Source organism: Mobula birostris, chromosome 2 (genome assembly GCF_030028105.1).
Source record: "Mobula birostris isolate sMobBir1 chromosome 2, sMobBir1.hap1, whole genome shotgun sequence".
NCBI lineage: Eukaryota > Metazoa > Chordata > Chondrichthyes > Myliobatiformes > Myliobatidae > Mobula > Mobula birostris.
Genome location: NC_092371.1, coordinates 115,523,441 through 115,537,076, shown reverse-complemented (window position 1 = coordinate 115,537,076; position 13,636 = coordinate 115,523,441). Strand labels below are relative to the sequence as shown.

Below are 13,636 nucleotides of genomic sequence, written 5' to 3'. Positions count from 1 at the left end.
GCAATCCACTAACTATAATCAGAATATCTATTTTAATTTCCTTTTACATACACATGCATGAGTATGCATACGTGGATATATAAAATGAAGGAAAAATAAAGGTTGGTGTTCCGATTATAATTAGTGGATTATGTGCATATATATTAAAGAGGAGAAAGTCTGCAGATGCTGGAAATCCAAAGCAACACACACAAAATACTGGATGAATTCAGCTGGTCAGACAGCAATTAGGGAAATGAATAAACAGTCGACAGTTCAAGTCGAGACCCTCCTTCAGGACTGCCAAGGAAGAGGGAAGGTGCCAGAATAAAAAGGTGGGTGGGAAAGGTCGAGGGCTGGAGAGGAAGGAATCTGATAGGAGAAGAGAGTGGACCATAGGAGAAAGGGAAGGAGGAGAGGACCCAGGGGGAGGTGACAGGCAGGTGAGAAGAGGTAAAAGGTCAGAGTAGGGAATAAAGGAAGTGGTTGTTGGGGGTGGGGGGACTGTGTTCACTGGAAGGAGAAATTGATGTTCATGCCATCAGTTTGGAAGGTACCCAGACTGAATGTAAGATGCTTTATATTTTGTATAAAATGTTATATATTAAATATTTTGTATGTATCTATCCTGTTCATGTTTCATCTGCAGCTGCAGTCTGGTTGCCTGAAGCAACACAGCTCTTTTGTTACATCTAAAAGATCCTGTCTAAAGGATCTTGGCCTTTGGTTGAATTGATTCTTTATAGATCCATTACATGATGAAATACTTGGGATTATATAAATAAGTATAACTATACTAAAACAATTCACTGTTACATATTGGTCAGTGTCTTGCCATGCTGCGTTGGACTAGGATTTTGGTCATCAGTGGTCAGGTATCAGAAAGTTACTTCCTCTTGCTCGAGTGCCATTCAGATTGGTCATCAGGTCAGCTTTGGGTCTGTTAATCTGCCTGTTCCCTTAGGAATTGCAGTGAGTTCAACATCATCCTCACTCTCCACAGAGAGCAGACGCAGACTTCTCAATCTCCCTTCATTGCTTCAAGTTACGGTAGATTTCAGTTAATCGGGCCATCATTACAATCTGTAAGGTCAGACCCAAAAACTCTTGGTTTTCCCTCTCACTCCATGTTGCATTCTACCCTTTGGTCCTCCTCCCAAGCCCATCAGTCATCTCCCAGCCCTTAGTTATTTCTCCCCGGTGCAGTGTAATATGAAACATATTTAAGGCTCTGCTTGTCCAAAGGAAGCATTTCACAAGCATATTAGATAATATTGCCCACTTGCCTGTCCTCCTCCCTTCGTTCTGTGTTCCCTCTCTTGCTCTTGCCTGCTGGGTTTCTCTCCTCATCAGTGTCTAGTGACTATTTGCTTCATCCGATTGAATTCCAATCTGAAATGGCTCCCAGTCAGACAATGCTGAATTCAGTTTGCTGAACTTTTAAGGGGCTACCCCCTTGCAGATCAGCCTGCGTGAGGGTGAGGATGTGAGGTAGTTACTACTTCAGACCGTCTTTTTTATTAAAACACAGGAGGTGGGCATTCAGTCCCTTAGATCCAGGACAATCCCACTTCCCCTCCCCATTTCCCTGTAGTTTTCTCTCCTATACTAACCAATTTCTCTTTGATTCTTTTGTTACAGTGCCAAATTGTGCACCACTTTGTCCCTCTACCCACCAACCCCTCTATATTTTACTCTGGGTCATCTGGTATGGTCCTGCCAGTGGAGAGGGAGACAGTTACTGAAATGGCGGCTGTCATTGTGAGGAGCTCCTGCATAATCTCTGGAGTGGCAGAGATTGGGGGTGGAAAGTTGTAACGTTGTGAATGGCACAGGTAGAGGATAGAGTAGACAGCTGGTATCGTTATCCCAGGGCCAAATTGTCTAATGCAATTTAAGGTGAGAGGATGTATGTTCAAAGGAGATGTGCAGAGCGAGCTTTTGTCCACACAGTGGGTGATGGGTGCCTGGTATGCTGTGAGTGACTGGTCTTCATGTTTTTCCTTTTTAGTTAATCCATTTGTTCTGATGGGTTGTGAGGTGATGGTGGTATTAGAATAACAGGGGGCACCAGGAGGTTCTGATGATCTGACCAAATGTTCAATGCATGGGTCACGCCTGCCAAGAACTGATTAACTGGTCATTAATTTTGTTATCTTGTTACATCTGCCCACTCAAGTATGACAAGCCTTTAAGATAGTGTTAAATGTTTTTGGCATTTAGAGTGTCATAACGAAATGTACATACCCTTTTTAACATGTGCTGTACCTTGGTTTAATATTACTCTGCACTTAGAAACACAAGTTAATAAAATTTGTATCTCAGCAGGTCTCATTTAAATAGTGTTTTTTAACCTTTGCTTTTTCTGTTGAATGTGAGGTTATTGCTTGCGTGTTACGGAAAGAAACAGCATTTTCAAGCACAGCAAAGCAGCAACCATACGAGTGTCACGCAGCACATTTCTGGTAACTGGATGTTGAGAATTATTCTCGTGCTTCTAGAACTTCAACATTTCCGACACATTTTACCACACTGTTGCAGATCACAGGCTGCAGTTTTGCTTTGAGAAATATTGCTGGCAAAGGGACATTAGCGTTTTGTCACTGAGCATTTGCAGACAGATCACCACGTGGTGGGCAGACGCAGATTGTTATCTGGAAGTCTTCAAACAAGGGCCCAGTTTCCATCGCACTCTCAGTGTTATTAATGAATCCAACTTAGTTGTTTTGGCTGAATTGGTCATGCAATGGGGAAAGGGACCATCTGGCCCACTGTGCCTGGGCTAGCAATTCGTAATAGCTCTTCATTCAGCTCTTTCCCAGTGTGTCTGCAAATTTAACCTACTTAACGACGTGTATCTGATCCATTGACGGTTGTCAGCTGGCCACTTTTCCATGCTTAACGCAGTGTAGCAGAAAGTGATACTCTGCGCCTGTCCCAATCCTGCTGTCAGCTCTGGAACATGGTGACGTAGCAGGCAAATCGTTGTAAGATTACCATTGAAGGAAGGTTTATGTTTTTGTTTGCAAATGAAATTGGAACCGAGGTGTGATCAGAAGCTACACAAGTTGCCTGGCATGTTCAGACTGGACTAACCAAACTACAGAGAAGTCAGCAGCCCAAGTAAGTGCGTACACTAGACTTTGGCATTTCTAGAGTCTTAGAGTTATACAACAGGCCCTTTGATCCAACTCATCCATGCCAGCCAAGGTGCCTTCTGCACTTTTTTTTTGGTGAAACAAATTCTGATCCTTTCTCAGGAATTCAGTCTGCTTATTGGTGAAAGAGTACTTTTACATTTGTTGCCTATCCCTATTGTCCTCAAGAATTTGCTGGTGAGCTGCACTATTCCAGGTGAAGGCACTCGCCTGCTATTACAGCACCATTCACAGACTTAAACCCAGCAACAATTGTCCATTTCCAAGGCAAAATGGCGTGGGTGTTGGAGAGAAACCAATGCACCTGGTTCCTATGTCATCAGTGGTGGGCCTGTGGGTTTGGCAGATGCTTTAGGAGTATCCTGGCCAAATAACCAGACTGCATTTAGTAAATGCTCTACATCACTGCCTTTGAATGCCAGGACATGAATGATAATTGATGGGATACCAATCAAACAGGCAGCTTTTTCTTGGCTAGAATTGTTTTTTGAAAATTGTCGGTGCTACACTCATCAAGTCAAGTGAAGAATACTCCAACACAGTCCTGACTGTTCCTCCGTAGGAGGTGGCTAGGCCTCGGAGTATCAGTGGGTGAGTACGGTGTCTGACCTTCTTTCAGAGCCATGGTATTCAAGTGTCGGTCCTGTTGAATTTCTGTATTAACTTTTTAGGGAACAGAATAGACATTTTTAACCCGCCAAAATGAGTTGCATGTTAGGTTGAATTGAATTGACTTCATTACTTATATCCTTCATATACATGAGTAAAAGTCTTTACGTTACATCTCTGTCTAAATGTGCAATTATTGTAATTTGTAATAAATATTATGTACAACAGGGTAGTCAAGATAACATAGAAATACAATTGTGTCAGCGTGAATTAATCAGTTTGAAGGCCTGTTGGAAGAAACTGTCCCGGAGCCTGTTCGTCCTGGCTTTTATGCTGCGGTACCATTTCCCGGATGGTAGTAGCTGGAAGAGTTTGTGGTTGGGGTGACTCTGGTCCCCAGTGATCCTTCGGGTCCTTTTTACACACCTGCCTTTGTAAATGCCCTGAATCATGGGAAGTTCACAACTACAGACATGCTGGGCTACAGAGTCCTGCGATTGAGGGAGGTACAGTTCCCATACCAGGCAGTGATGCAGCCAGTCAGGATGCTCTCAATTATGCCCCTGTAGAAAGTTCTTAGGATTTGGGGGGGCCATACCAAACTTCTTCAACCGCCTGAAGTGAAAAAGGCACTATTGTGCCTTTTTCACCACACAGCCGGTATGTACAGACAACGTGAGATCCTCGGTGATGTTTATGCCGAGGAACTTAAAGCTGTTCACCCTCTCAACCCCAGATCCATTGATGTCAATAAGGGTTAGCCTGTCTCCATTCCTCTGTAGTCCACAACCAGCTCCTTTGTTTTTGCGACATTGGGGGAGAGGTTGTTTTCTTGACACCACTGTGTCAGGGTGCAGAGTGCTGCTAACAAGCTCCAGGTCAGAGAGAGGAACGAATATGCACGTGTGCAGGCGAGCGCACACGTGCATAGACAATTTTCTGAGGCCGCTGTGTAGCTGATCATTCATCTTCCAAAACCATATCTATTGGAGAAGATTTTTAGAGATAAGATTTACTCACATTTGGAGAGGCATAGATTTGTTAGAGATAGTCAGCATGATTTGTGATGGGGTCATTATGAACGATGAGGTTTTTTCAGGAGATGAGCTGATGATTGATCAGGAAAGGGTAGTGGATGGCGTATTCATGGACCTTCGTAAAGCATTCAACAAGATCTTATACTGGGCTAATCCAGAAAGTTAGGGCACATGAGATTCAAGGTGACTGCGTAGATTGGATTCAAAGTTGCTTTAAGCATAGAAGGTGGAGTGGTATAAATCTGACTGCAAGCCTGTCTATAGGTAGTGTTCTATAGCGATCAGTCTTGGGACCTCTCTTGCTTGTGATACAGTATAATAGATCAGGGGTTCCTAATCCGGAGTCCACACACCTCTCACTTAATGGAGTTCCAGGGCATAAAAAAGATGATTTGGACAAAAAATGTGGGTGGGCTGATTGTGGTAATTTGCAGAATGACTCAAAAATTGGTGCAAGTTTGGGTAGTAAAGAAATTGTTAAATAAAATGGCAGAAATTAGATCATTTGGCAATGTGGGTGGAGTTTGACTTGGACAAGTGAGCTGTTGCACTCTGAACATGGAGCATAGAAGCCCAGAACAGGCCATTCAGCCCACAGTGTTGTGCTGAACCAGCTAAAAAAACAAATCAAAAACACCCAAACACTAATCCCTCCTACCTACACCATGTCCATATCCCCCCCCCCCCCATCTTCCTCACATCCATGTGCCTATCCCAATGTCTCTTAAAAACCTCTGATGTATTTACCTCTACCACCATAGCAGGCAGTGCATTCTGGGCATCCACCACTCTGAGTTTAAAAAAAACTTACCCCTCACAACCTCCTCTCACCTTTAATGCGTGCCCTCTGGTAATAGACATTTCAATCCTGGGAAACAGATACTCTCTATCCACTCTATCTATTCCTCTCATGATCTTGTAAACCTCTCTCCCCCCAGGCGTCAAACGCTCCAGAGAAAACAACCCAAGTTTGTCCAGCCTCTCGTGGTAGCAGATGCCCTCTAAACCAGGCAGTGTCCTGGTAAACATCTTCTGCACCCTCTTCAAAACCTCAACATCCGTCCTATAGTGGGGCGACCAGGATTATATGCAGTACTTTAGATGTGACCTAACCAGTGTTTTGAGATGTAAGTATACAGTAAATGTCAGGACTCTAAGCAGTACTGATGTATATAGTGATCTTTAGGTTCAGGTCCATAGCTTGCTCGAAGTGATAACACAACTAGATAGGGCAGTAAAGAAGGTATACGGCATGCTAACCTTCATCACTCAGGATATTGAGTGTAAAAGTTGGCAACACACACAGAATGCAGGAGGATCCAGCAGGTCAGGCAGCATCTGTGAAAAAAGAGTGCAGTTGACGTTTCGGGCCGAGACCTTTCGGCAGGACTGAGTTTGGGCCTGAAACGTCGACTGTACTCTTTTCCATAGACGCTGCCTGGCCTGCTGAGTTCCTCAAGCAATTTTGTGTGTGTTGCTCGGATTTCCAGCGCCTGCAGAGTTTCTCCTGTTTGTGATAAAAGTTGGCAAATCATGTTGCGGCTGTATAAATCTTCAGTGAAGTTGCATTTCAGTTATCGTGTGCAATTCTGGTCACCACTTTATAGGAGAGATAGGGAGACTTTGGAAGAAGGTGCAGAAGAGATTCAGCAGGATGTTGCCTGGATTGGAGTGCATTAGCCACAAAGAAGGTTGTACAGTCTTGGATTGATTTCTCTGGACAACAGATACCTGATAGAGGTTTAAAAAATTGAGAGGCAAAGGTAGGGTAAGTAATCACTCTTGTTCCCAGGGTGGAAATGCCAAATGCCAGAGAGCATAGGCTTAAGGTTTGAGGGGGAAGCTTTAAAGGAGATGTATGGGGGCAAGTTGGGGGCATCACAGTAGCATAGTGGTTAGCACAACCCAATTACAGCTCAGAGCGTCAGAGTTCAGTACCGATGTCATCTGTAAGGAGTCTTTATGTCCTCCTCGTGAAATGCGTGGGTTTTCTCCAGGTGCTCTGGTTTCCTCCCACAGTCCAAAGATGTACCGGATAATAGGCTAATTGGTCATTGTAAATTCTCCCATGATTAGGCTAGGGTTAAGTGGCTGGGTGGTGCTGTATCTCAATAAATAAATAAATAAAAGTTTTATTTTTTACCCAGGAAGTGGTAGAACTCAGAATGTGTTGCCAGAGCTGATGCTGGAAGCAGATACTATAGCAATATTTAAAAGGGGATGGAGGGATGGAGATCATGTAAAGGCAGTTGGGATTACTTTAAATTAGAATCATAACCGGTGTACATAGTGGCCAAACTGTCTGTTCCTGTGTCCTGTGAACTGCATAGAAGCCCAACAAAGTGGCCACTCAACAGGAAGCTGTCGGCAGGGGACTTGGTAACAAAACTTTCCTCCTGCAGGGAAAACTATGGTTGCCAATGGAAACATTGAGGGAATTGGAGCCAACTTTCTGAAGGAGGCATTTCAGTGTGCTCCTACTAGCAGAATTAACTCGCACAACCTTTTCCAAAATTCAGCCTCAGAGTGAGTTATTGGAAAGAGACAAAAGAATTGCTTCAACCTACAGATCTGCATTTAAATTATGTGAGTGAATGTACGCAGGGTTGGCTTCAATAAGAAGCACCGTAACAACATGAGCTGTGGGGGTCTCATCCAGAACGGTAAAAGAATACCTTCATACCTTAAGCAAAAATACCCAGTGCTATTAAAGGGAAGCTGGGGGAAAAAATCCATTTTACTGTCTGATTTTTTTTTGGTCCTCTGTTGGGTCTAGTGCAGGCAATGGCAGATTAAGGTTTACTTCTAAAACCAGGAAATGGCATTGTATGTGAGCCAATTCTCCTCCTCAGTCTCTCTCAAGGGCATTGATTAATTTGTGGCTCTGCTGGCTGCCAGCACCTTTGTAAGCAGTGCTTTTCTGGTCCCTGGTAACAAAGAGTCTCAGTACTGCTGAGGTAACGTTGTGGCTTTTAACGGGAATGGTTGCTTAAATCTTCTTGCCGCATTAATGTAGCCTTGTTCGTCCTGATTGGACTGATGCTCATCCTAATGTTTCTGATGTTCATCCATATAATCCAGGGCAGGGATAAATGGGGATTAATTTGTGCCAGAAGTCTGCCCATCCACTATTGATGCAGTGCATTGCTGTAGAGGTGGAATAGTATTTGGAAGCTATGCAGAATTTCAGCTGATTTTTTAGTTTTCTGTGTGATAATTAAACATTAGAGAAACACTGAGACAGTGAAGAGTTTTTTTTAATGTGCCAAGCAAGATTGCTTTGCACTCTCCAACACAATCTACACACTCCATTAGATTCTGTCGTTTCCTAATGAGTTTCAGCTCCAACAAATAAAATTAGAGGCTGATGATTAATTTTCTCACTTTAAAGAAAATGATTCACCCCCTTAAAAGAGATAAGATGGGTGGTGACTGAATTTGGTGCAAGCTTCTGTACAGAGGACTGCAAAAGGTTCATTAGAAAGGTTATATTATGGTCCAGTTATGGTCTAGAGCACGGGTTCCCAAACTGGGGTCCAGTAAGAGTTCATGGTATAAAACAGCGGTCCCCAATCACCGGGCCGCAAAGCATGTGCTACCGGGCCGTGAGGAAACGATGAGTCAGTTGCACCTTTCCTCATTCCCTGTCACGCACTGTTGAACTTGAACATAGGGCTGCCAATTGTCCTGTATTTGCCCGGACATCCCGAATATTGGGCTAAATTGGTTTATCCCATACGGGACCACCCTTGTCCCACTAAGGTAGAGCGTTCCTATGAAACCTTTCGTGCCGAAATGGCGTAAAGTGCAGAAGCAATTATCATTAATTTATATGGGAAAAACTTTTGAGTGTTCCCAGACCCAAAAAATAACCTACCAAATAACACATAAAACCTAAAATAACGCTAACATATAATAAAAGCAGGAATGATATGATAAATACACAGCCTATAGAAATAATGTATGTACAGCGTAGTGGGGAAGATTAAGTCAAAATCGATTTGTGGGAAAAAAAATCGGCATGTACATGGATGCGCACACAGGTGCCCGTGCAAGGCTTCATGGTCATGGTAGTCTTTCCCGGGGTAAGCACTGTCCCGTATTTGACTGCTACTTTTGTCCCTTATTTGGGAGTGAGTAAGTTGGCAACCCTAACTGTAAAAGATATGTTGAGGTGAGTTTAACCCTACTTGAACACCCCCCCCCCCCCCCCGGTCAGCCAGTCCGCAAGAATATTGTCGATATTAAACTGGTTTGCGGTGCAAAAATGTTTGGGGACCCCGGTATATAAAAAGAGGTTACAATCTTCTGGACTAGATTATGGGTCATACTGCATGAGTTAGCTGAGTTTGCAACTTTGTCCTGCTTTTAACAATCCTTTGCAGTGGCCCCTCCATAACAGATGGTGATGCACCCAGTTAGAATGTTCTCTACAGAACATCTGTAGAAATTTGCAAGAGTCTTTGGTAGCATTCCAAACCTCCTCAAACTCCTAATAAAATTTAGCTGCTGTCATGCTTTCTTTGTAATTGCATCAATATGTTGGGCCAGGGATAGATCTTCAGAGATGTTGACACCCGGGAACTTTCCACTGCTGATCTCTGGATGAGGACTATTATGTGTTCCCTTGACTTCCCTTCCTGAAGACCACGTTGTTGGCCTTATTGATGTTGAGTTCAAGGTTGTTGTTGCAACACCACTCAACCAACTGATCTGTCTCACTCCTGTACACCCACCTCTTCACCATCTGAAATTCTGCCAGCCGTAGTTGTGTCAACATCAAATTTATGGATGGTATTTGAGCTATGCCCAGCCACACTGTTGTGGGTATAGAGAGAGGAGAGCAGTGGAGTCCTTGAGGTGCATCAGCGTTGATCGTCAGCGAGAAAGGGATGTTATTTCTGATCTGCACTGAGTGTGATCTCCCCAACGAGGAAGTCAAGGATCCAGTTGTGGAGGGTACCAAGCCCTTTGGAGGTTGTTGCTTAGTACTGAGGGGATGGTGGTGTTGAGCGCCGAGCTGATGTAGATATTGCTATTGTTCAGGTGATCCAAGGATTGAGTGGAAAGCCAGTAAGATTGTGTCCACTGTAGACCCATTGTGGCAATAGGCAAGTTGCAGCGGGTCCAGATCCTTGCTTAGGCGGGAGTTGATCCTGGCCATGATCATCATCATGAGTGCGACTGGATGATAGTCATTGAAGCAGCTTACTCTGTTCTCCTTGGGCATTGGTATGATTGTCGCCCTTTTGGAGCCTGATAGTCTTAGGGTGATATTATTCAGCTGTTAAGTTGTATGGATAGATAAAATTTAATCCCTTTTGAACCTATGTCTTTCCTGTAATGTGAACAGAACAAATAGCGGCTGTACATTACCAGTCAGTTCAGATCGCAACAACATCTCCTCCACAATCTCCTTCAGCACAGGCGGCATGCTTAATTATTACCTCTCAACCATCAGGCTCTTGAACCAAGCAGGATAACTTCACTTGTCCCATCACTGAAATGTTCCCGCAACCTCTGGGCTCACTCTCAAGGACTCTGCATCTCATGTTCTCAATATTTATTGCTTATTTATTTATTATTATTATTATTATTATTATTATTATGTATTTCTTTTTGTATTTGCACAGTTTGTTGTCTATTGCACACTGGTTGAACGCCCAAGTTGGGGCGGTCTTTCATTGATTCTATTATGGTTATTATGGACTTACTGAATATACCTGCAAGAAAATGAATCTCTGGATGTATATGGTGACATATATGTACTTTGATAATAAATTTACCTTGGACTTTAACCTCCCTGCTCTGTGTTGTATGCCTTCCCTAATCGAGGGAAGCATCCCTCATGCCTTGTTCGCTTGGCTCACTCTCTCTAAAAATGTGTGGACATGTACTCCGAAGGCCCTCTGTTCCCTACACCACTCTATACTCTGCCACTTACTGTATGTCCCCTTGCTTCACTGCATCTCCCTGTATGAGCTGCTAATTACCATTCAGAGGTCTAAAGACCCATTTCCTGAAACTAACCATTAAGGACATCAAGAGGGCTCTGATCGAGAGTCCGTATGTTTGGAGAATGAGGGCCGGCTTTCACTAAAACTAGTGGTGCTGGTATTGAGAAGGATGGTCTTCGAGTGAGCTGCGGGGCGGCACGGTAGCGCGGTGGTTCGCACAACGCTTTACAGTACCAGCAACCCAGGTTCAATACCCGGCGCTGCCTGTATGGAGTTTGTACGATCTCCCCGTGACCGCGTGGGTTTCCTCCGAGTTTCCTCCCAGTGGTTGGTAGGTTAATTGGTCATTGTAAGTTGTCCTGTGATTAGGCTCGGATTAAATCAGGCGAATTGCTGGGCCGTGCAGCTCAAAGGGCAGGAAAGGCTTGCTCTGCGTTGTATCTCAATAAAAAAAACACACTATTGATCCGCTGCTAAATTCTATGGAGCAAAGGCAGATGAAATTTAATCCCAATAACTGACAGATTTAATAAACGTTGGTCTTCTGCTATGTACGGCAGGGTTCCTTGGAGGACTGAAAACCTCGATTTACAAGGTCACAGATCTCCAAAGGTGGCGGCACAGGTGCACGAGCTGGTGTAGATGTACAGGATTCTTGCCGTCATCTGGGACATGGAATATATGAGCAGGAAGGTCTTGGTGCTGTGTGCAGTTCTGGTTGACACACTGCAGAAAAGACATAAATGCACTGGAGATGAACAAGGAGATTGGTTAGCATGGAACATTCCAGTCCTGAGAACAGATTGGATGTGTTTTCATCAGAGCAATGGAAGCTAAGGGAGGACCTGATATCAGTCAGCTGTTTTTTAAGATGCTATTCTTCAAACTCCACTATCATTAATTTACCCTAGCTGATCAATGACTTAGTTTCCAATGTGGTTTTGTGTAAAAATAACATGGAATTGCTCCTTCAATTTCATGCTTCTGTTTGTAAAATCCAAGCAATAATTCATCTTGTCAGTTAGTAGCACATTTACATAAAAAGCAGTGCGATCAGTTGCCTCATCCTTTGGGAGCATGCCGTAAACCAAATCCCTTGAGGTCAAAGTCTCCAGGGATGAGTTGAGAAAGAGCAAGTGCAGGCCAGGTATGTAGAAAGTGTTGGATGTTCACTTCCATTTGGGTAGGTATTGTCTGAAATTTCATTGGACTATGAATGTGGCAGGCTTCCAGCCACAGTTAAAGTGACTGGACTGTCATCACATCAACCTTGTGACCTTCTGATTGTGGACTCGTATCCAGTTTCCATAAACTATTGATTAATCTTCAAACTGCACCTGCAATAGCTGTGCGAGTACTTATTACACCAATCTGTTATTTGTTCCATTATCCGGAGGCCTGAGCTGTGATAAGGGTGCGAATTCAAATCCCAGCGTGCTGTAAAGGGAATTTAAATTCAGTTCATAAAACCTCAGAATCAGATTTATTGTCACTAACTTATGCCACACAACTCGTTGTTTTGAGGCAGCAGTATAATGCAAAGGCATGAATCACAGAATAAATGGTGCAAACAAAAGAATAGCAAGTAACGAGATGGCGTTCATGGAGCATTCAGAAATCTGATGGTGGAGAGGAAGAAGCTTTTCCTGAATCATTGAATGTGGATCTTCGGGCTCCTGTGCTTTCTCTCTGATGATTGTAACGTGAGGAGAGTGTGTCCCAGATGTTGAGGGCCCTGGGTAATGAATTCTGCCTTCTTGGAGGACCACCTCTGGAAGATGTCCTGGGTGGTGTGGGGTGGTTGTGCCGATGATGGAGCTGGCTGACTCGACAACCTTCTGTCGCCTTTTGTGATCCTGTGCAATAGAGTGCCCATGCCAGACTATGATGCACCCGGTCAGAATGCTAGTCTACACTGTACACCTATAGGGATCTGTAAGAGTCTTCAGTGACATAGAAAACCTCTTCAGACTGCTATTGATGCAGACCTGGGGTTCCCAACCCGGAGTCTGCGGACCCCTCGGTTAATGGTATATAAAAGGTTGGGACCCCCTGATGTAGATCCATTGGTGTGCCTTCGTTGTGATTGCATCACTGTGAAGTGAGGGGGGGAAACGCAGTTATTAGTATATTAGTAGATTGTAAAGCTGCTGGATTGTTATAGAAGCCTGTCAAGTTCATTAATGTCCTGGAGAAAGGACATTATCCACTACCTGAGAACAATCTATTGTTTTGACCCTTATACTGATGCAAAGAGAAATGATGCAGAAAACGGCAAAGCATTAGCCCCGCTAATAGTGCAGTCAAACCAGTGTGGAAAGGAAGTGTTTTATTCCAGCTGTGCCCTGAAGCCAGGTTCCAGCTGTGCACAGATACTGTCCCAGTATTCCTGCTGTAGTTGGAGTGATGTGTAAATGGCAGTGTGCTCTACCAGTTGCTATCAATTTACATAAATGCTGTTGTGTACTGAGACTTGTCTTTGGCCTCTTTTCCAGGTGTTTAGATAATGGGCTGTGTGCAATGCAAGGACAAAGAGACAACTAAAGGAACGGTGGATGAGAGGGCTGGTTCCATCCCCCAGAACCCAGGCTATCGGTATGGGCCTGACCCTTCCCCTCAGCATTACCCCAACTTCAGTGTGACGGGGATTCCCAATTACAACAGTTTCCATGGGACAAGCGGACAAACATTGACGGTCTTTGGAGGCGTTCATACCTCCTCCCACACCGGGACACTGCGGACCCGTGGCGGAGGGTCATTAACTGGTAGGGAAAATACTCGCTGTTTTCTCTTTGATACTTTTGTTTCCTCTTAAAGTTGATGTGTAGTTTAATACCAACTCTCGTATTGAATCTGTCCTTCACTAGAATCAGGCTTGCTTTCAGTGATGCTCACC

At 44.0% G+C, this 13,636-nt stretch overlaps 1 protein-coding gene across 10 annotated transcripts in view; it reads left to right on the top strand.

Annotated features, from left to right (window-relative positions):
* LOC140190165 (tyrosine-protein kinase Fyn) overlaps window positions 1-13,636 on the top strand; it is a 233,482-nt gene that overhangs the window by 164,794 nt on the left and 55,052 nt on the right. For 8 of the 10 annotated variants that reach the window (XM_072246720.1, XM_072246739.1, XM_072246679.1 and 5 more), the window contains one exon: window positions 13,236-13,505. In XM_072246720.1, the coding sequence (XP_072102821.1) occupies window positions 13,247-13,505 (259 nt within the window). In that variant the 5' untranslated portion in view covers window positions 13,236-13,246. Of the gene's footprint in view, window positions 1-3,079; window positions 3,103-5,870; window positions 5,911-13,235; window positions 13,506-13,636 lie in introns of those variants that run through there. The other 2 variants (XM_072246730.1, XM_072246733.1) reach the window with 2 other exon arrangements.